We start from the raw sequence: 23,719 nt of genomic DNA, 5'->3' as shown, positions 1-23,719 counted from the left end.
AAAGAAAGAAAGAAAGAAAGAAAGAAAGAAAGAAAGAAAGAAAGAAAGAAAGAAAGAAAGAAAGAAAGAAGGAGGAGAAGGAGAAAGTAGAAGAGGAGGAGGGGGAGAAGAAGAAGGAGAAAAAGAGGAAGAGGAAGAAGAAGAAGAAAGAAGAAAGTAAGCAAAGAAAGGGTCATGGAAGCCAGAAACCACATCTAGGGCACTTAAACAAATTTTGCCCAATGCACTATAATAATGATAGTTCCCTGGCATTCAAAAAGGAAAAAATGCCATCTGCAGCTCAATCTTTATTTCTTGTATCATTCACATTCATATGATAGAAAGAACTCATCGGTCACAAAACACAGCTGGTTTAGATTCACAACACATTTGACTCTGAAAGAGTGTGTGTTCATATACCTAAATATCCGCGGAAATAGACATACCATCAAAGTCACTGCTATTGATGATATTTGACCCCTACCCAACAATACAAGTGGCCATCTTTGAGATATTTTTAGAATGAGAAAAAGTTTGAGTGCAACCATAAGTCAGTGTTCATAATAACACCTAGCTTTATTATATTGCATGTAAAGAATTGCCACTATTCCATTAAAATGAATTAAGAGTATACTCTTTCTGGTCACCTTTAATACTATCTTAAAAAGGCAGAGGTAAGTAAAAGAGTGACTATCAATTTCAGACACCAGGACTAATGAGGTGATGAAATATTTTAGTATTCAATGTAACATAACATCACTCAGAAATGCTATGACTTTTCAGATGGAAACACGCCACAACTGAGGCAAAATTCATGGTAACAATGAGGAATGTGACAGAATTCATCCTGCTGGGACTGACCCAGGGTCCAGAACTCCAGAAGTTCTTATTTATTGTGTGTTTCATGACCTACTTGATCACACTGACAGGTAACACGTTCATCTCAGTCACCATCTTCATCAGCCCAAACCTGGGTTCTCCCATGTACTTGTTTCTATCCTATTTGTCCATTATAGATGGTCTCTACTCTTCCTCCATTGCACCCAAAATGATCGTTGACTTGGTCTCAGAAAAGAGCACCATATCCTTCAATGGCTGCATGACTCAGCTCTTTGCTGAGCATTTTTTTGCTGCAGCAGAGATCATCTTGTTAATGGCCATGGCCTTTGACCGCTATGTGGCCATCTGCAAGCCCTTGCACTACATGACCATCATGAGCCCATCTGTGTGCCATTTCCTGGTGGGGGCAGCTGGAATCTTGGGGTTTATACATGGGGGAATACAGGTTTTGTTTATGGCCCAGTTACCATTCTGTGGCCCCAATGTCATTGACCACTTTCTCTGTGATTTAATACCACTCCTGGAGTTGGCCTGCACTGACACTCACACTTTGGGGCCTCTGATTGCTGCCAACAGTGGATCACTGTGTTTGCTCATTTTTTCTATGCTGGTTGCTTCCTATGTCACCATCCTGTGCTCCCTGAGGAATCACAGTTCTGAAGGGCGTCGCAAAGCCCTGTCTACCTGTGCCTCTCATGTCACTGTTGTCATCTTATTCTTTGTACCTTGTACATATCTGTACTTAAGACCCATGATCTCCTTCCCCACAGACAAAGCTGTGGCTGTGTTTTACACCCTAGTAACACCCATGTTGAATCCTTTAATCTACACCCTCAAAAATGAGGAAGTGAAAAAGTGTATCAAGAAACTCTGGAGTCAATAAAGAAAAATGATAATAAATAAATGTGAATTGTGTATTTAGGCAAAGATATCTAGTGATATTTAAAAGAGATTTATACTCCCTCTTTAAAGATTAAAATTGGGATAGTCAATTATCCTGTCTGTACCAAATTTTTAATTGACAAATAAGTGCAACTATAGAGTACAGTGTGAAAATGCATGTAGACTGTGTGTATGATCACATCAGGGTAATAAACATTTCCATCTCCTTAAATATCTATCATTTTTGTGTCAGGAATCCTTGAATTTCTCTCTTCTAGTTCTTTATCAAACGTATAATAAATTGTTGTGAACTATACTCACCCTATTGTCCTATAGGACATTAGAATTTATTCTTCCTATGTAACTGCATTTTTTTAATCATTATCCAGCCTCCCTCTATTCCTCCTCCACACATCTTTCCTAGACTCTGGTGACCGCTATTGTATTTTCAACTACTATGAGATCAAAATTTTGTCCACATATGACTGAAAACATACAGTATTTGTCATTCTGTGCCTGACTTATTTCCCTTTTGTGATGTCTTCCATTGCCACCTTTGATTTCATCAATAATTGGATTCTATACATTTTATGGGAAAATATTCCATTGGATATACATAAAATAATTTGTGAATCCTTTCATCTGTTGATGGATACATCAATTTTTATTAGGTACACAGTTGTTAAAACACAGTATGAATGGTGCCAAAAGCCCATTTTGTCTCCAGCGCTAATTACAACGATACATGTAAGCCAGTTGCTTCCCCTTTCTACCTGAGTCTTCCTTAAATAGTATCAAAGTATTGAAATCAAAACTGTGTGTCAGTTGCAAAATAGAGAAAGCTGCTCAAACACTGAACATACTTCAGGGATGTCACCAGAGGATAAGGGATAAAGGGGGCTGCAGATTCTATAAAGGAGTCAAGGGACACAACATTTTTTTCATTTTTATTAGCATATTTTCATTTCATAGAGGTGATTCATTATGCCAATTCTCATAAGTCTTACATTGTACATTGGTTAGATTGCCCCCTTCATCTACCCCCACCCCCGCCATCTCCACCCTGCTCCACTTAAAGCAATCACAAGAGGTTTCTTTGTTCTGTTTCACATATATATATACGAAGCCCATAAACTATATTCCCTTTCCTTGATCTCCTTCATTCACCATCCCCACTCCCACAATTACACTTACACACACTCTTCCTATTTTGCCTTTCTGTCTTTAATTTTTAATTCCAAAGTCAGTGTTAAAAGTGGTTCCTTGATATATCCTAGCTGTGAATATACTAAGCTTTGATCAGTTCAACCCCCTCTGTTACTCTTTCTTACCCCTTTCCTCCCACCCCCATTATTCAACAGCTTTCAGTACATACTATGTACTCTACTTGCAGAGATGTAATGCATTTCAACATTGTTGACTCTCTATCACTCTTTTCCTTTCTTTCATCCCTTGAGTATCATAGAGTAGTTCCACTATTACAAAGATGTTCTACATATAAATGTGTATATTACCAGGTTTTTTGTGTGTATACATTTATCTTTTGGATCTATCTTCCACATATGAGAGAAAATATTTAGCTTTCATTTTTCTGAACCTGGATTATCTAACCAGGTTCAGAACATGATATCTTCCAATTCCATCCATTTACCTTCAAACCCCATGTCATTATTCCATCATGTATATGAAAATCAACCTTAAAGTTCATGTGGAAGCACAAAAGACTGAAAATAGCCAAGGCAATACTGTGACAGAAATTTTCTTCTTTTTTCTTTATTTTACTTTAATCAACAAAACTGTATATATTTATAACGCACTGCATGATGTTTTGGAATATGTATACATTGTGGATTGTCTAAATCAAGGTAATTAGTATATGCTTTCTCTCATGTAATTAACATTTTTAATGAAAAGTACCCTTAAAATATAATTTGCTAAAATTTGCTTTTAAATTATTTAGCTAAAATTGGGCTTAAAAGAATTCAAATCTAAGCTGGTCTAATTCAAAGCCTTTGAACTTTACCAAACCCCTTATTGCTTCCCCTGGATATAAATAAAGAAGCTAATTTCTTACAGTTAACTAAAATTTCTTATACTTTCTTTGGAATTCTCTTTTTGAAATCTCTTAGACTTTAGTTATGTAACACATTAGTAAGTAGACTTCCTATGACAGACAGGCCAGGCTAAAAATGCCAACTCTACAAAGAACCAGATAGTGACTTATCAGTAATTTATAACTCCTTCATTTTTGTTTTATTTTATTTTATCATTTTTACATTTACTTACATGTGTATACATTATTTGAGCCACTTCTCCCTCCTTGTCCCCTGCCCACACCTCAGGCCAGAACCTGTTCCACCTTCTTGTTCTCTGATTTTGTTGAAGAAAAAACATAAAAGATAATAAGAAAAACATGGCAGTTTTGCAAGTTTGAGATAATGGTAGCTATATAGAGAGATTCCTAGCATTGTTTCCATGTACATATGTATTGCAACCCACATTGGTTCATCTCTGCCAGAACTTTTCACTTCTTCCTGATCCCCTTCCCACAGTGGCCTCTGCCAGTTTAAGATTACTGTATTCACTCTTATACAGTGAGCACATCAACCACATTCAAGATTTTGGTTTCCTTCCCTTTCCTTATTCCTCCCGTGTCTGTTCTCTCCTTACTGTGTGACCCATGTCCAATAGTATTACTGCATTTGTTTTAAGTCTATAATTTGTATATGAGGGACAACATGCTATACTTGGCCTTCTGAGCCTGACTCACTTAAGATGATGTTCTCTAGTTCCATCCATTTACCTGCGAATGACAAAATTTCATTCTTCTTTATGGCCAAACAAAATTCCACCGTGTATGAATACCACAATTTCTTAATCTATTCATCGGTAGAGGGGCATCTGGTTGTTTCCACAGAATAAGGTGGGTCTCTTGTAAACAACAGATTGTTGGATCTTCCCTTTTAATCCAGTTTGCCAAATGTTGTCTTTTGATGGGGGAACTGAGTCCATTGATATTCAGTGTTAATATTGATAAGTATATCACAAATCCTGTCATTTACTTGTTTTTGTTGTTTAAGGATTTGAGCATGTGCAGCTGAATCAGTGCTACTCTCTGATTCCTTGTCTTTTCTTCTCCTGTAGTTTAATACTTCCTGTCTTCATGGTTTTGTTTGCTTTCATCTTCTGTGTGCAGAATTCTTCTGTAGTGGTGGCTTAGTGGTTATATATTGTTTTAGTTTCTGCTTATTGTAGAAGACTTTTGTTCCTCCATCAATTTTGAATGATAGTTTTGCTGGGTAGAGTATCCTAGGGATGAAATTATTCTCATTCAGTGCTCAGAATACCTCACTCCATGCCCTTCTTGCTTTTAAGGTTTCTGTTAAGAAATTTGTTGTTATTTTGATGGGTTTACCTTTATATGTTATTTGTTTTTTCTTTCTTACAGAGTCAATATTCTTTCTCTGTTCTCTGTGCTAGTTGTTTTAATGATAATATGCTGTGGAGAAGTTTTATTTTGGTCAAGTCTGTTTGGTGTCTGGGAGGCTTCCTGAACTTGAACGGATAAATCTTTCTCAAGATTTGGGAAATTTTCTGTTATTATTTTATTAAATATATTATGTATACCTTTGTCTTATACCTCTTCTCTTTCTTCAATGCCCATGATTCTTAGGTTTTGTCTTTTGACGGAGTCGTTGAGTTCTTGCATATTCTTTTCACAGCTCTTGAGTTGTTTGACTAAGAGTTCTTCTGGTTTGTTTTTTTTTAATTTGTATTTTATCTTTGAGCTCTGAGATTCTGTCTTCCATTTGTTCTAGTCTGCTAGAGTGGCCTTTCACTGTGGTTTTTGTTTGACTAAAGGGACTTTTTATTTCCAGGGTTTCTGTTTGATTCTTTTATCTGAGGTTGCTCTACATTGTTGCCCTACAACTTCCAAAGCAAGGTGGGGAAGTTCAGTTTTAAGTAACACCCTCAGTCATATGAGACTAGCTCAATGATCCACTAAGGCCCTGCTTTGGAAGGTTGGCTTGTTGCCCCATCCCTGCTCTCAGCCTTTGTTACTTTTCCCACCTTCATTCCCTGAGTTCAGCTCCTTCCCCACCCCTGTTCTCTGGGGCAGGTTCAGTGCTCCACTCCATCCCTGCTGTTGGTGTTATATTACAATTCACTGTTTATGCTTTTCAGTTTTTTTGGGGGGGTTCAATCTGCTCAGGGGCTGCACCAGATTATGTTCCCAGGGGGTGGGTAGGGGAGTCGTGTGTCATGCATGTTGGGTCTGCAGGTTTGCAGGGCAGCTTCGAAACTGGCCATTAGGGAGAAATGGCATGCTGCTTTTCTTAAGGCAGACATTTACTGGGACTGGGTTAAGTGCAGTGGGGCATAGGGAGGCTTTCCATGAGTTAGGTGTCCAGGATATTGCAGAGTTTGATTCTGTTTGATGGTCTACCTTCTGTTTATGGAAAGAGCAAAAAACAGAGAAATGGTCAGGGGGCTTTTTCCCAGGGCAGACATGCCCTGTTGGCTGTGCCACACTAGGATTTTCCCAGCTGCCAGGTTCAATTAAAGGCTGTTTAAAGTGTCCGTCTTTGAATTTTATGTGCACCTAATGTGCTGACAGTTATTATTTTGGCTAGAAGCAATCAGAATTGTTCAAGTGTAGCTCCCACATCTCTAGGTGCTTTCTGGAGTCACAGAGCTCAGGAATTCTGATTCCTTACACTAACTGCCATCTTAGAAAATCTCTCTCACCATTTTGACTCTCACATAACAAGAACTTCATTGAAATTAATTATTTCTTTCTCTGCCTGCACCAGGTTATCTGTAAAGTAACATCCTATCACTTTAGAGTGTTGCATTCCTCTGATAAGCAAAAACAAAAGAAAAAATATTACCTATATATAAGTATGTACTCATCCCAATGTCCATTTAAAAAAGTCAGTCTAGACCCACCACTTTGCATATTTGTATGATAGAGGTAGGTGAGTATGGACACCTTGTTGAAAATGGAGCATCACCCCTGCTGAGTAAAGGGAGAAGGTAAACCTCACTCATAGGAGCTGGAGGAATTCTGCACCCTGAGTTCCCAGCCCAGTGCAATATGTGTGAGTGGGAAAACTCTACAGAGTACACTGTGACTCAATCCATCCCTAGACCAACCAGCCCACACATTTGTGTGGCAAGAGCTAGTAACTGCTTGCCAGATGCCACTTTGCAAATGGAGTTTCAGCTTGGAGAACTAGGAGAGAAATGGAAAGCCTCATTCAGCAGGTTTAAGGCAAGGAGTAGTACCTTGTACCCAAAATCCCCCATCCAATTCAAGCCATATGACTAAGCAAATTAGCAGTGCTCACCCTGACCCACTTGATCCCTAGATCCACCACCCCTCACATTTATGTGATAAGAACCAGTAGTGACATATCAGATACCATTTTGCAAATACAGTACTAGTCTGGAGTACCAGGGAGAGATGGCAAACCTCACTTAGGAAAATCCAGAGGGAACTCACACCCAAAGTCCTCCACCCAGTGCAAGTCACAGGAGTGACCAAATTAGTGGGGCTTACCCTGACCTACTCAATCCTTAGACCCGCCACCCCATGTACTTAGTGAAGAGATCTAGTTATGCATAGAAGCTGCTCCATCAACCCCAAAGCTGCTGCCACACATGCCTGGAGTCCCACCCCAACCCACACCAGAACCATTGCTATGAGCCAGAACTGCACAGACCTAGAAATTTCCCACCCTCCTTGAGTTGCTTGTACATTAAAAAATTAGAGAGATCTCAAGCAAATAATCTAATGATGAATCTCAAGCTCTTAGAAAAGCAAGAACAAGCCAAACCCCAAATTAGTAGACGGAAAACATCAGGATGGAAGTTAATGAAATGGAGACTGAGAAAACATTATAAAGACTCAATGAGACAAAGAGTTGGCTCTTTATAAAGATAAACAAGATTGTCAAACCCTTAGCCAAACCAACTAAAAAAGAGGAGACCCAAATTAGAAATGAAAAAAGGAATGTTGCAACAGATACTAATGAAATTCAAAGTATCATTAGAGAATATTATGAAAAGTTATATTTTAATGAATTAGAAAATCTATTAAGAAATGAATGAATTTCTAGACACATATAACTTACCAAAAATGAAAAAAGAAGATATTAAGCAACTTAAACAAATACATAATGAGCAATGAAATGGAAGCAGTAATAGTCTCCCAAAAAAGAAGAGCATAGGACCAGAATGATTCTGTGCTAGATTCTACCAGACCTTTAAAGAAGAATTAGCATCAGTGCCTTTCAATCTATTCTATAAAATAGAAAAGTAATAAATACAACAAAACTCATTCTGTGAAGCCAGTATTATACAAAACTGTATAGGACACAACAAAAAAGAAGACCATAGAACAATTACCTTGATGAATATAGATGTAAAAATTCTCAATAAAAACTTACAAACTGAATTCATCAACACAGCAAAAAGATCCTCTGTCATCAAAACCATGATAAGTTGGTCCCATCAAAATCGGCATACACCATGATCAAGTTTGTTTCATTTTGGGGAAACAAGGATGATTCAACATACACTAATCAATAAACATAATGCAGCACATGAATAGAACAAAGGACTGTATATGTTAAGCACTCCTTAACATATACAGGACAAACCTTTAGCAAAATTCAACATTCTTTCAAGATAAAAGCCCCAAAGAAACTAGAAATAGAAGGACATACCTCAACATAATAAAGACTATGTATGACAAACTGATACCCATCATTGTACTAAACAGGGAAAAAAAGAAACCATTCACTCTAAACTCAGGAATGAGACAAAGGTGCCCACACTCTCCACTCTTACTCAATATAGTGCCTAAAATCTTTGCCAGAGAAAAAAGGAAAGAGAAGGAAATAAGAAGAATACAAATAGGAAAGAAAACAGTCAAATTATTCCTATTTGCAGCTGGTATAATACTATACCTAAAAGACTTCTCAGAAAACTCTTAGATCTCATAAACACTTGCAGCAAAGTAGAAACTCAACATATAAAAATCAGTAGCTTTTCTATTTTTCTTTTGTTCCATCAAAAGCAGCTTGACTTTATTTCAGGGAAGCTAGGAGGCACAGGCAATGAGGGTCTCTGCATGAGCTCCATTGCTGAGCAACATTGTCATGTCCCAGATCTGTCTGGAAGCCACATCAGCATCCTGACCTCAGTACTCCATCCTGAAGGCCAGGGTCTAGGCCCATGCTACTTGGAACCAAGGTAGGAAATGGTCTTTCATGTTTTGTTCAATGTTGCCAACAAGGTGTCCATGATGTGCTCAGACTGGATGCAAACCTTCTTGTTGGGCAAGTAGATGTTAAACTCAACTCCTCCCAGCTTGTTGAGGACTCAAGAGACAGTATTGGTGCAGCTTTCACAGGTCATCTCTATGGAGAACTCATGCTTTGGCATGACTGAAATGCAGTGCTGGTGGCAGCAACAACAGCAACACCTCTCCAGGACTGGAGGGATGGCCAAAAAACACATGAAAAAATGCTCACCATCTCTGGCCATAAAGAAAATGAAAATCAAAACCACACTAAGATTCTACCTTACTCCTGTTAGAATAGCCATCATCAAAAGGGGATGAGGGGGAAATGGAACCCTCATACACTGCTGGTGGGAATGCAAGCAGCTAGTGCAACCACTCTGGAAAACAATATGGAGGCTTCTTTAAAAACTAAACATAGATCTGCCATATGATCCAGCAATCCCACTCCTAGGGATATACCAAAAGGAATGTGACTGTGGTTACTCCAGAGGCACCTGCACACCCATGTTTATTGCAGTGCTATTCACAATAGCCAAGTTATGGAAATAGCCAAGGTGCACCACTACTGATGAATGGATTAAGAAAATATGATATCTACACACAATGGAATTTTACTCAGTCATGAAGAAGAATCAAATCATGTCATTTGAAAGTAAATGGATGGAACTGAAGAATCTCATCTTAAGCAAAGTTAGCCAGGCTGAGAAGGCTAAAAAATCATATGTTCTCCCTCATAGGCAGACTTTAGACCTAAAACAAATGCAGTAATATTACTGGACTTGGGTCACAAGCTAAGGGGAGAACACATACAAGAGGAATAGGGAAAGGTAGGAAATCCAAAACTTGAAAGTGTTTGATGTGCCCACTGTAGAGGAGCTAATATAGTAACCTCAAAATGACAGAGGTCACTATGAGAAGGTGACCAGGAAGTAGTGAAGAGGTCTGGTGAGATGAATCAATTCAGGTTGTAATACACATGTGCATGGAAGCAATGCTAGGAATCTCTCTGTATAGCTATCCTTATCTCAAACTAGCAAAAACGCTGTCTTTCTTATTATTGCTTATGTCTTCTCTTCGACAAAATTGGAGAAGAGAGCAGAACAGGTTCTGCCTGGAAGCGACAGGGTGGGGAGGAGAGGGAGGAGAAATGGCCCAAACAATGTATTCACATATGAATAAATGAATAAAAAAATCAGTAGCTTTTCTAATAATGAACAAGCAGAGAAAGAAATCAGGAAAACAATTCCATCCACAATAGACTAAAAAAAAAATCTAAGTAAAATCTTCACTAATGAGGTGAAAGCCTCTATAATAAAAACTATAAAAATATTAAAGAAAGAAAATAAAGAAGATATGAAAAGACTTCCCATGTTCATGGATTGGCAGAATTAATATTGTGAAAATGGCTATACTATCAAAATCAATCTACATATTTAATGCAACTTCCATCAAAATCCCAATGACATTTTTCACACCAAAAACTCATATGGAAGCACAAGAGACCCAGAATAACCAAAGCAATCCTGAGTTAATAATGAGCAATTCTGGAGGTAACACAATACCTGATTTCATATTATACTATACAGATATAAAAAGAGCATGGTGTTGGCATGAAAACAGACACATGGAATATTGGAGTTAAATAAAGGACCCAAAGATAAGTTGACACAGCTGCAGACATCAGATGCTCAACAAAGGTGCCAAAATATGATGCTAGGAAAGATTCACATGTAAAACACTGAAACTACATCCTTGTCTTTCACCCTGTAAAATCAACTTAATAAGCATCAAAGACCTCAGTGTAAGACCTATAACTGTGAGCCTATTAAAGGAAAAGAGAGGGAAAACACTTTAATATATAATCATAAGCAAGATCTTTCTGAAAAGAACTCAAGTAGCTGTAAAACAAGAGTGAGAATTGACAGATGGGATTGCATCAGATTTAAAAACTATTCGGGCTGGGTTCATGGCTCAAGTGGTAGAACAACTGTCTAGCAAGAACCAGGCCTTCAGTTCAAGCTCCATTGCCACCAAAAAAACCTATTTTACATCAACGGACAAAATTATAAGAGCAAGGAGATAGCATAAAGAGTAAAAGAAAAATCTTTGACAACTATTCATCTAAGAAGGGATTAATATGCAGAATATGTAAAGAGCTCAATAAACACAAAAGAACAAATAACCCAATTCATAAATGAGCAAGTGAACTATGCATACAATTTCAAAAGACATACAAATGACCAAGCAACACATGAAGAAATATTTAACATAATTATCCATACAGTATATGCAAACCAAAACAGCATTCAAATTCCATCTCACCCCAATCAGAATAGCTATAATCAAGAAAACAACCACAGGGCTGTTGGAGTGTCTCAAGCAGTGCAACACCTGCCTAGCCAGTGTGAGGCCCTGAGTTCAAACCAGTACTATAAAACACACACACACACACACACACACACACACACACACACACACACACACACACACACACTCACATACAGACTGATGACAATTGCAGAGGAAAAGGAACCCATATACATTGTTAATGGAATTGTTAATTAGTATATTCACTACAAAAATCATTATTTAGGATCCTTAAAACACTGAAAATAGAACTGCCATGTGATTCTGCTGTACCACCCTTTGGCACACACCTGAATGAAAGTAAGTCAACAAAGTAAGTCAACATACAAAAGACACCTTACAGCAATGTTTTTAGCACCAGTACAACAACAGCCAATTTATGAAGTCAGCTTGAGTTTCCATCAACAGAAAAATGGATAAAGAAAATATGGTATGTCTATGCAATAGAGTATTATTCAACCATAAAGAAGGATGAAATTATGTCATTTTCAGGAAAATAGATGGAACTAGAGATCATCATATTAAGTGAACTAAGCCAAATATGAAAATATCATAACAAAGCTCATTATTTTTGTATAATTAATATATACTAATGAAAAATAACAAAGAAGAAGGATGGTTTTCTGTTAAAAATGTAATGACTATTGAGAATACGGCTCAAAACTTTGCCTTTCTTTTTGGTTCCTGGACCTCAGAATTGTCAGTTTGATTTAACAGTAAAGACTGATTTAAAGAGAAGGAGGAGGGATTCCAAGATGGCGGCTAGAGGGAGGAAGCAGAAAGTGAGCCTCCTACAGTGAAATCTTGGAGAGATGCCAGAGACACACTTAGCAGACATAATCACTGAGAAAAGGCATAACTTTGACCCCTCCACACCTGTAACTGGCGCAGAGAATCTCCATTTCACGTTAAACGGAGAAACAAGGAGGGCACCCGGGCCGCCAGTCACTGGCACCCAGACGGCTTGAAAAGACGCAGACAAGGTGAGCTTCGCAGTACTGCAGTACTCCCACAGACAAGCCTGGGCCAGAGCAGCATAGCCCCCTGGACAGACTGACCTTCACCTGGGGAAAAAAAGAGAAACTGAGTAATAAGCAATAAGAACAAATAAGACACGAAGGAAAGAGGGTGGGGCACACTGAGCACCAAAGATTAGGGGAAGGGAATCCTTCCCGAGACTGTAAATAAACAAGTTGGGCGGGCCGGAGAGCCTCTGGCGGGAGCGGGGGCGTGCCCAGCAACCAGGAGCAGGAAAGCTTCTGACAGTGGTGGAGGGAGGAAAACTCCACAGGAGAGGAGGGAAGACCCACTTCTCACGTGAACTGTAAACAAACATGGCAGCTGGCAGGAGCAGCATCACCGCTCAGTAATCAGGAGCAGGAAAGTTTGTGAAAGCGGAGGTGGGAGGAGAACTGCACAGGAGCAGGGGGAAGACCCACCTCCCAAATGAACTGTAAATAAACACACAAGCCTGAGAACATGGGTGCAGTGTCACTTTTCCCAGTGCTTGGAAAAGGGAAAGCTTGTAGCAGAGGCTCACATACAGGAGAAATCTGAGCAAACAAAGTCTGCAGGGCCAGGTGAGTGCTAAGCTCACCCCAGAGATCTCCATAAATAATGCCTCCAGCAACAGCAGGCTGACAGTAACAGGCAGGCAAGCCACACTTGCAGATACCATTCTCAGAACTGCCTCCAGACTCTTTTTTTTTTCTTTGTCTCCCTACCTTTATGAGAGAACAACCGAATTACACCTGCAAGCTGAAAAACTTACTGAAACTCTATTGCATTTGAACTTGGGACACTTGGTGGGGTTTTTTTTTCTGCATGTGTGTATAGTTTTGTTCTTCTTTATGCATCCCCTTTGATGAGACAACTACAGAACAACATCTGAGGCACCATCTCCAGGATTGGAGACTGAGACTTCACTGCATTTGAACTTAGAAGTTTTTTGGTTTTTTGGTTTTTTGGTTTTTTTTAATTTTCTATTTTTTCATTTTATTTTAATACATTTTTATAAATAGATTTTTCTTTCATTTACTTATTTTTAATTTTTATTCTGACCTTTTATTTTTTATTTTTGATTTTCAATCCTCTCTTTGTCTCTCTAATGTCTGTTCAGCTTACTGTCGATTAGTACACTAAAGCTCCCTGTTTATACCTTTGAAATCTTCTTGTCTGACACCTTGTTCTGTTTTCTCCCTCCAGTCTGTGTATTTGTTTTTCCCATTTCTTTAACTTCTTGCTTTCCATCTCAGCTCACCCTTCCATTCTAAATATTACCATTGTTATTATTACAGCTAGAAAATACTTAATTGCACACAGTACATGGACAGTAACAACACCAAAGACAATGACGGGAAGACAGAGAAAACAGGGAAACCAGTTTCCCCACAGCAAAAAATTAGTACAGGAACCAGAGGGGAATGAAGAGAACAGAAACTCAGATCCACATTCCAACAAAATGAAGATAACTTATGCCAAAGGACCCAATGAAACCCACAAGAATAATTTAAAAGAAGACATACTACAGGTACTCAATGAGAATTTTATAGAGATGATACTGGATAGGGTCAACCAAAATGTACAGGAGAAACTCAAGAAATTCCAAGACACCAAAAATAGAGAATTTGAAAAACCAAAGAAGAAATAAAGGAAACCATAGAAACACTGTATAAACACCAAAGTGAAAGAGAGAACACAATGAATAAACAGATAAATGAACTCAGGACAAAAATAGACAACATTACAGAAGAAAACAGCCATGATATGGAAAACCTCAGAAAAAAGAACAAAACAGAACTGCAAAACAAAACAGAAGGCCAATCCAGCAGAATAGAACAAACAGAAGACAGAATCTCAGAACTTGAAGATGAAATGGTAATTAAAGGAAAAACCGAAGAAATATTAATTAAACAACTCAAGACCTGTGAAAAGAAAATGCAAGAACTCACCGACTCCATCAAAAGACCAAACTTAAGAATCATGGGCATTGAAGAAGGAGAAGAGGTGCAAGAAAAAGGAATGCGTAATATATTCAACAAAATAATAATGGAAAATTTCCCAAATCTAGAGAAAGATATTCCCATACAGATGCAAGAGGCCTCCAGGACACCAAACAGACCAAATCAAAATAGAACTACCACACAACAAATCATCATTAAAACAACAAGTTCAGAAACTAGGGAAAGAATATTGAAGGCTGTAAGAGAGAAAAAACAAGTAACATACAATGGTAAACCCATTAAAATCACAGCAGACTTCTCAACAGAAACATTAAAAGCAAGAAGAGCATGGGGTGAGATCTACTGAGCACTGAATAAACAACTTCAATCCCAGGATACTCTACCCAGCAAAACTATCATTCAAAATAGATGGAGCAATAAAAGTCTCCCATGATAAGCAGAAACTAAAACAATATGTGACCACAAAGCCACCACTACAAAGGATTCTTCAAGGGATTCTGCACACAGAAAGTGAAAACCAACTTAATCATGAAAAGACAGGCAGCACCAAACCACAGGAAAAGAAAAAGCAAGACAGTAAAGAGTAACCTCAACTTAGGTACACACAATCAAACCTTCAAACAACTAAGACAACTAAATGACAGGAATCACCACATACCTATCAGTACTAACACTTAATGTTAACAGACTTAATTCACCCATCAAAAGGCACCACTTGATGAAATGGATAAAAAAGGAAGATCCAACAACTTATTGCTTACAGGAGACCCATCTCACTGACAGAAATAAGCATAGGCTAAGGATGAAAGGCTGGAAGAAGATTTACCAAGCCAATGGCCCCCGAAAACAGGCAGGAGTAGCAATACTTATCTCTGACAAAGTACATTTCAAACCTACATTGATCAAACGAGATAAAGAAGGACATTGCATACTAATAAAAGGGGAAATAGACCAAAAGGAAATAATAATTATCAACCTGTATGCACCCAATGTCAACGCACCCAATTTCATCAAACATACCCTGAAAGACCTAAAAGCATATATAAACGCCAACACAGTGGTTGTGGGAGACTTTAACACTCCATTATCATCAATAGATAGGTCATCCAAACAAAAAATCAATAAAGAAATCCAAGATCTAAAATATGCAATAGATCAAATGGACCTAGTTGATGTCTACAGAACATTTCATCCAACTTCTACACAATATACATTCTTCTCAGCAGCCCATGGAACCTTCTGCAAAATAGATCATTTCCTAGGGAACAAAGCAAGTCACAGCAAATATAAGAAAATAGAAATTATACCGTGCATACTATCTGATCACAATGCAGTAAAAGTAGAACTCAACAACAAAAGTAAAGACAAAAAATATGCAAACAGCTGGAAACTAAATAACTCATTACTTAATGAAGAATGGATCACTGATGAAATAAAAGAGGAAATTAAAAAGTTCCTGGAAGTCAATGAAAATGAAAACACAACTACCGGAACCTATGGGACACGGCTAAGGCAGTCCTGAGAGGAAAGTTTAAAGCCATGAGAGTATATATTAAAAAGACTGAAAGATCTCAAATCAATGACATAACGATACATCTCAAACTCCTAGAAAAACAAGAACAAGAAAATCCCAAAACAAATAGGAGAGAAATAATAAAAATAAGAGCTGAAATCAATGAAATAGAAACCAAAAAAAAACCATACAAAGAATTAATGAAACAAAAAGTTGGTTCTTTGAAAAAATAAACAAGATCGATAGACCCCTGGCAAACCTGACTAAAATGAGGAGAGAAAAAGCCCAAATTAGTAGAATCAGGAATGCAAAAGGGGAGATAACAACAAACACCATGGAAGTCCAGGAAATCATCAGAGACTACTTCGAGAACCTATATTCAAATAAATTTGAAAATCCTAAAGAAATGGACAGATTTCTAGATACTTATGATCATCCAAAACTGAACCAAGAGGAAATTAATCACCTGAATAGACCTATAACACAAAATGAAATTGAAGCAGCAATCAAGAGTCTCCCCAAAAAGAAAAGTCCAGGACCTGATGGATTCTCTGCTGAATTCTATCAGACCTTTAAAGAAGAATTGATACCAACCCTCCTTAAACTGTTCCATGAAATAGAAAGGGAAGGAAAACTGCCAAACACATTTTATGAAGCCAGTATTACACTTATCCCAAAACCAGGCAAAGACACCTCCAAAAAGGAGAACTATAGGCCAATCTCCTTAATAAACATTGATGCAAAAATCCTCAACAAAATAATGGCAAACAGAATTCAACAACACATGAAAAAAATTATTCACCACGACCAAGTAGGCTTCATCCCAGGGATGCAGGGTGGTTCAACATATGAAAATCAATAAGTGTAATAAACCACATTAACAGAAGCAAAGACAAAAACCACTTGATCATCTCAATAGATGCAGAAGAAGCCTTTGATAAGATCCAACACCATTTCATGATAAAAGCTCTAAGAAAACTAGGAATAGAAGGAAAGTACCTCAACATTATAAAAGCTATATATGACAAACCTACAGCCAGCATTATACTTAATGGAGAAAAACTGAAACCATTCCCTCTAAAATCAGGAAACAGACAAGGATGCCCACTATCTCCACTCCTATTCAACATAGTACTGGAATTCCTAGCCAGAGCAATTAGGCAAGAAGAAGGAATAAAAGGAATACAAATAGGTAAAGAAACTGTCAAAATTTCCCTATTTGCAGACGACATGATCCTATACCTTAAAGACCCAAAAAACTCTACTCAGAAGCTTCTAGACATCATCAATAGCTATAGCAAGGTAGCAGGATATATAATCAACATACAAAACTCATTAGCATTTCTATACACTAATAATGAGCAAACTGAAAAAGAATACATGAAAATAATTCCATTTACAATAGCCTCAAAAAAAATCAAATACCTAGGTGTAAACCTAACAAAAGATGTGAAAGACCTCTACAAGGAAAACTATACACTTCTGAAGAAAGAGATTGAGGAAGACTATAGAAAGTGGAGAGATCTCCCATGCTCATGGACTGGTAGAATCAACATAGTAAAAATGTCGATACTCCCTAAAGTAATCTACATGTTTAATGCAATTCCCATCAAAATTCTGACATTCATTAAAGAGATTGAAAAATCTACCGTGAAATTTATATGGAAACACAGGAAGCCACAAATAGCCAAGGCAATACTCAGTCAAAAGAACAATGCTGGAGGTATCACAATACCTGACTTCAAACTATATTACAAAGCAATAGCAATAAAAACAGCATGGTACTGGCACAAAAACAGACATGAAGACCAGTGGAACAGAATAGAGGACCCAGATATGAAGCCACACAACTATAACCAACTTGTCTTTGACAAAGGAGCTAAAAATATATGATGGACAAATAGCAGCCTCTTCAACAAAAACTGCTGGGAAAACTGGTTAGCAGTCTGTAAAAAACTGAAACTAGATCCATGTATATCACCCTATACCAAGATTAACTCAAAATGGATCAAGGATCTTAATATCAGACCACAAACTCTAAAGTTGATACAGGAAAGAGTAGGAAATACTCTGGAATTAGTAGGTATAGGTAAGAACTTTCTCAAAGAAACTCCAGCAGCACAGCAACTAAGAGATACCATAGATAAATGGGACCTCATAAAACTAAAAAGCTTGTTCATCAAAAGAAATGGTCTCTAAACTGAAGAGAACACCCACAGAGTGGGAGAAAATATTTGCCAGCTATACATCAGACAAAGGGTTGATAACCAGAATATATAGGGAACTTAAAAAACTAAATTCTCCCAAAACTAATGAACCAATGAAGAAATGGGCATGTGAACTAAACAGAACTTTCTCAAAAGAAGAAATTCTAATGGCCAAAAAACACATGAAAAAATGCTCACCATCTCTAGCAATAAAGGAAATGCAAATTAAAACCATGCTAAGATTCCACCTCACCCCTGTTAGAATAGCCATCATCAGCAACACCACCACCAAGATGTGTTGGCAAGGATGGGGGGAAAAAGGAACCCTCTTACACTGTTGGTGGGAATGTAGACTAGTACAACCACTCTGGAAAAAAATTTGGAGGCTACTTAAAAAGCTAGACATTGATCTACCATTTGATCCAGCAATACCACTCTTGGGGAAATACCCAAAAGACTGTGACACAGGTTACTCCAGAGGCACCTGCACACCTATGTTTATTGTGACACTATTCACAATAGCCAAGTTATGGAAACAGCCAAGATGCCCCAGCACTGACGAATGGATTAAGAAAATGTGGTATCTATACACAATGGAATTTTATGCAGCCATGAAGAAGAACGAAATATTATCATTCGCTGGTAAATGGATGGAATTGGAGAACATCATTCTGAGTGAGGTTAGCCTGGCCCAAAAGACCAAAAATCGTATGTTCTCCCTCATATGTGGACATTAGATCAAGGGCAAACACAACAAGGGGATTGGACTATGAGCACATGATAAAAGCGAGAGCACACAAGGAAGGGGTGAGGATAGGTAAGACACCTAAAAAACTCGCTAGCATTTGTTGCCCTTAACGCAGAGAAACTAAAGCAGATACCTTAAAGCAACTGAGGCCAATAGGAAAAGGGGAACAGGTACTAGAGAAAAGGTTAGATCAAAAAGAATTAACCTAGAAGGTAACACCCATGCACAGGAAATCAATGTGAGTCAATGCCCTGTATAGCTATCCTTATCTCAACCAGCAAAACCCCTTGTTCCTTCCTATTATAGCTTATGCTCTCTCTACAACAAAATTAGACATAAGGGCAAAATAGTTTCTGCTGGGTATTGAGGGGGTGGGGGGGAGAGGGAGAGGGCAGAGTGGGTGGTAAGGGAGGGGGTGGGGGCAAGGGGGAGAAATGACCCAAGCCTTGTATGCACATATGAATAATAAAACAATAAAAAAAAGAGAAGGAGGAGAATGAGGGAAAGGAGGAGAACAGAGAAGCAGAGGGGAGGGAAGGGAAGGGACGGGCAAGGAAGGGGAAGGGAAGGGAGAGAAGGGAAGAGAAGACAGAAAAAAATGGGGAAAAGGGGGAAAAGTGGAAGGGAAGAGAAGGAAGGAAGGAGAGAAAGAGAGAAGGAAGGAGGGGAGAAGAAAGGATGATTCTATACGAAATTGCACCCTGTTCTTCATCACCTGAGAAGAAACATAAAGAAAGAAGATAGGGGTGGAGTCTACTTTCTGGAGTGCTTCTATTCTCCACCACAGATGTCTTTTATGTGAGTGCTTGGCTGAGTATGGTTTTCTCAATACCCAGTATTAGAAAGGAAAGCATAGTACGTAAATCTAGGTATCATCATTCTCTCTTTCTGGAGTAGAGGATGGAAAACATACATGCCCCTAAATTAAACCTGACAATGTTCCAACTAGGTCATCTCTAGGTATCAACTGGAAGAAGCTGATACCTCTATGACTTTTAAATTATCCAATCTTTGGTAATTGGGAATCCTACCATCTGAATCCGTTCAGTTGGTCAATTATAAAATTCACAAATTTTATAATTGTGAATTGTGAATTGTGTAGTATTCAGCTACACAATCTTGAATACTGCCATTTCAATTCTTCAGAGCAACCATGCCATTTATATCCATCATGTTTTCAGAAAGAAATCCATTCTGTAAACCTGGATCTATGCCTAAAACTATACCATATCCTAGGGCAGGTTCCATAATGATACAATTACCAAAGAAACCCTTAAAGATTTTCTATATTATATTACTCAGTTTTTATCCTAATCCCTAGCCTAGCCGTCTTTAACTTCATCTCAACTGCATTTCTAATGATGATTGCAGGTATCAACTGGGAGTAAGCAAAAGACCTTAAGTGTTGGGTTGGCAGAGATTATAGCAGAGCCAATTACAATCCTCTGGGTATTTGAAAGGTCAAGGCATTTCCAAATCTTGCACACTCTAAAGGTTTATTTAAACATTTCTCTAGAGTCAGTGAAGAAAAAAATCACAGAGAAGGGACTGTGAGAAAATGGCAGGAGTAAAGTCTTTTTACTAAAACGATGAAGATTTGTTTGGAAGACACTACTCTTGAGCTTCCTGGGTTCTAGTGAAACAGCTGAAAGGATATTCTGAGTTAGGACTGAAAGGAATTCTGTCCATTGTTCATGGGCTCTTAGGAAGCAGAAATTTGGTCAAATTCATTGAGAGACAAAGTCCAACCAAATTGATTTCACTCACTTTTCCATTTTATAGTTAGTTATCCTAATGTGTTCTGATTTGGATAATTTAGCTTTACTCCCATTGTTTTTACTTTGGATTGAATATAATTCAAGGAGACCATGAAAATATAATTTTTAAAGGATCATTTATACTTTCATAGGAAACCAGTAAAGTATATAGAAATTAAGTCATAGATATATCAAAGTTTTCTAACTAAAACAGTTCATTTTCTGAGTATGGGGACCAAATAAGTGAAAAAGTCCAAACTGAAGAATTGTCTAGAAAGATAGTAATTCCAGTGTCCCACCTGTCAGCTCATAGAGTCCATTGAGAATAGCACTTCATCTGATCAGAGAAGAAGGAAGCAAGGACTGCACTAATCTAAAAACAGAATCCACTATCAACTAGACACAGGTCAGTAAAAACTACATCTTCTTATCCAAATTTTAAGAAGATTAACTCATTTAGCCAATTTATTTTCTCTGAAATGTTTTTGTAGTTACGTATTTTACTTGAAGCTTAGTGTCCTGCTATGAATATGATATCTGACATACTAATATGAAAATATCAATAAGAAACACTATCTGTAATTTGCCAAATGAGATGTTATTAGGATGGTTGGTTACTTTTTAAATATTATAGTTAATATTTATGTCTTACTAAAAATACTGATTCTATACATTTCTGTTAGTAATGGCTGAAAATGTCTCCCCATTTCATGATTTCACTCTGAAGTTAGAATTGGTGAATTAATCCATTAATAATGATTAGGCCCATAGTCACCACCTGCTGGAGCCAAGAATAGAAAGAAAGAAACTCAGGGAATGAGTTTTCTTGAAAATCAAAGATATTTTCCTCTTTTACTGAATCTGAGAAGTAATGATGCTAACTTCTGGGTTCATTGGTTATGTGTTTTGGCAGGAATTGGGAAAGGAGGCAGAAAATAAATAACATACCTCATGCTCTTTTGTATCAACATCAACTCACTCTTGAAAATTCACACCTGGAACATTCAATATATACCATATATATGATATAAATTGAATATTTCCAACAGTTAGCACTGAAAACTAAAAATTCATCTTAATTGACTGAATTTATGCCAATGGGGAAAATTGTATTATCTTAGTCAACCCTAACCTTTATGTCTTGTCAACAGAAAATTGAGGAAAATATCATTTCTCATTTAATTTCACTTATAAAATGGGGGAGGGAGGATATTTACCTAATCCACAGCATAACTGTATACGTGATCAAAGTACAACTGCAAGGATAATTAGTTTATGAACTACTGTGAACCTTTATGGGAATGTCATAGTGTTTACATATCTGCATTCAAATACATGGAAATAAGCATGAAAAACGAGGACATGTAGAGCCAGACACAATATATAGGGCAAATAAATGAATTATTCTCAGCATGTTATAGTAAAAATAATTCCCTAGCTTTGAGAAAGGAAAAAACTCCGAGCTCTCTCTATCCCAGGCTCATGTGCATTCATATGACAGAAAGGAATTAAAAATCACAGAACACAGTGGGTTTGAATTTAGCAAGACTTAACTCTTTGGTATGAGATATACAGTTGACTTTAGTAGAAAATTGTGTCCATATACATATAATAGTCCATGACAGTTATAGATAATTATAAATTTGAAATAATTTCCATTGTTGATATTTCCCCCTTTTGTGACAACAAAAGTAAGCCCTCTCTGAGAATTTTTAGAGCAGAATGTAACAAGGATAACCCAGCATTCAGAGTAAAGCCCTGCTTTATTATATCACTGGTAGGGTGTTATTACTGCACCATTAAAATTAGTTAGGATTAATCTAATCTCCTTCTGTTATTCTTTACAACTCTATGAAAAACAGCAGAGCTGAGTAAAAGTACAACTCCAACAATTTCAAAGGAAAGGACTCAAGAGACGAGGAAGTATTTTAGTACTTAACTTAAAACAGCATCACTCAGAAATATGATGATTTGTTTCAGATGGATCATATGCCTACCCAAGGAAATTCATGGAAAGGATAAGCAATGTGACAGAATTCATCCTTCTGGGCTTGACCAAAGATTCAGAACTCCAGAAGTTCTTATTTATTTTGTGTTTCATGACCTACTTGATCACACTGACAGGTAACACGTTCATCTCAGTCACCATCTTCATCAGCCCAAACCTGGGTTCTCCCATGTACTTGTTTCTATCCTATTTGTCCATTATAGATGGTCTCTACTCTTCCTCCATTGCACCCAAAATGATCGTTGACTTGGTCTCAGAAAAGAGCACCATATCCTTCAATGGCTGTATGACTCAGCTCTTTGCTGAGCATTTTTTTGCTGCAGCAGAGATCATCTTGTTAATGGCCATGGCCTTTGACCGCTATGTGGCCATCTGCAAGCCCTTGCACTACATGACCATCATGAGCCCATCTGTGTGCCATTTCCTGGTGGGGGCAGCTGGAGTTTTGGGATTTATTCATGGAGGGATACAGGTTTTGTTTATGGCCCATTTACCATTCTGTGGCCCCAATGTCATTGACCACTTTATGTGTGATTTAATACCACTCCTGGAGTTGACCTGCACTGACACTCACACTTTGGGGCCTCTGATTGCTGCCAACAGTGGATCACTATGTTTGCTCATTTTTTCTATGCTGGTTGCTTCCTATGTCACCATCCTGTGCTCCCTGAGGAATCACAGTTCTGAAGGGCGTCGCAAAGCCCTGTCTACCTGTGCCTCTCATGTCACTGTTGTCATCTTATTCTTTGTACCATGTTCATATCTGTACTTAAGGCCCATGACCTCCTTCCCCACTGACAAAGCTGTGACAGTGTTTTGCACCCTGGTGACACCTATGTTGAACCCTTTAATCTACACCCTCAAAAATGAGGAAGTGAAAAAGGGTATGAAGAAACTCTGGAGTCGTATAATGAAAACTGGTAATAAATAAATCTTCTGATTTATGTATGTTAAGTAAGAATATCTATACACTTGAAAATGTCATAATGAAACTCCCTACACAGTTATCTTAAACAAACAACAATGAAAGACAGGTCATGTCTGCGGAGTTTGTACCAGTAGGAGGGGGGAGAATAAAAGGAAAGGGTGAAAGAGGGAAAATATGGAAATGTTATGTACTATATGAAAATGTTCTGCTATAGA

The 23,719-nt window shown here is 37.8% G+C and overlaps 2 protein-coding genes and 1 pseudogene across 2 annotated transcripts; 2 read left to right on the top strand and 1 right to left on the bottom strand.

Annotated features, from left to right (window-relative positions):
• Positions 1–793: 793 nt before the first annotated feature.
• LOC109675188 (olfactory receptor 4C45-like) lies at positions 794–1,702 on the top strand. Its single transcript, XM_020151963.2, has one exon. The coding sequence runs from the start codon at positions 794–796 to the stop codon at positions 1,700–1,702; it is 909 nt and encodes a 302-aa protein (XP_020007552.2).
• A 7,244-nt stretch (positions 1,703–8,946) lies between these two features.
• Positions 8,947–9,153, bottom strand: LOC109675189 (copper transport protein ATOX1 pseudogene; annotated as a pseudogene).
• A 13,424-nt stretch (positions 9,154–22,577) lies between these two features.
• LOC141421527 (olfactory receptor 4C45-like) lies at positions 22,578–23,507 on the top strand. The gene has a single exon (XM_074067549.1). The coding sequence runs from the start codon at positions 22,578–22,580 to the stop codon at positions 23,505–23,507; it is 930 nt and encodes a 309-aa protein (XP_073923650.1).
• Positions 23,508–23,719: the final 212 nt, after the last annotated feature.

The sequence above is a fragment of the Castor canadensis genome, chromosome 1, assembly GCF_047511655.1.
Source record: "Castor canadensis chromosome 1, mCasCan1.hap1v2, whole genome shotgun sequence".
NCBI classification, from domain to species: Eukaryota; Metazoa; Chordata; class Mammalia; order Rodentia; family Castoridae; genus Castor; species Castor canadensis.
This window is presented reverse-complemented; position numbering and strand designations above follow the sequence as displayed.

Bases quoted from the DNA above. Each gene is read 5' to 3' on its own strand.
- LOC141421527 (XM_074067549.1), top strand. From the start codon at position 22,578: ATGGAAAGGATAAGCAATGTGACAGAATTCATCCTTCTGGGCTTGACC.
- LOC109675188 (XM_020151963.2), top strand. From the start codon at position 794: ATGGTAACAATGAGGAATGTGACAGAATTCATCCTGCTGGGACTGACC.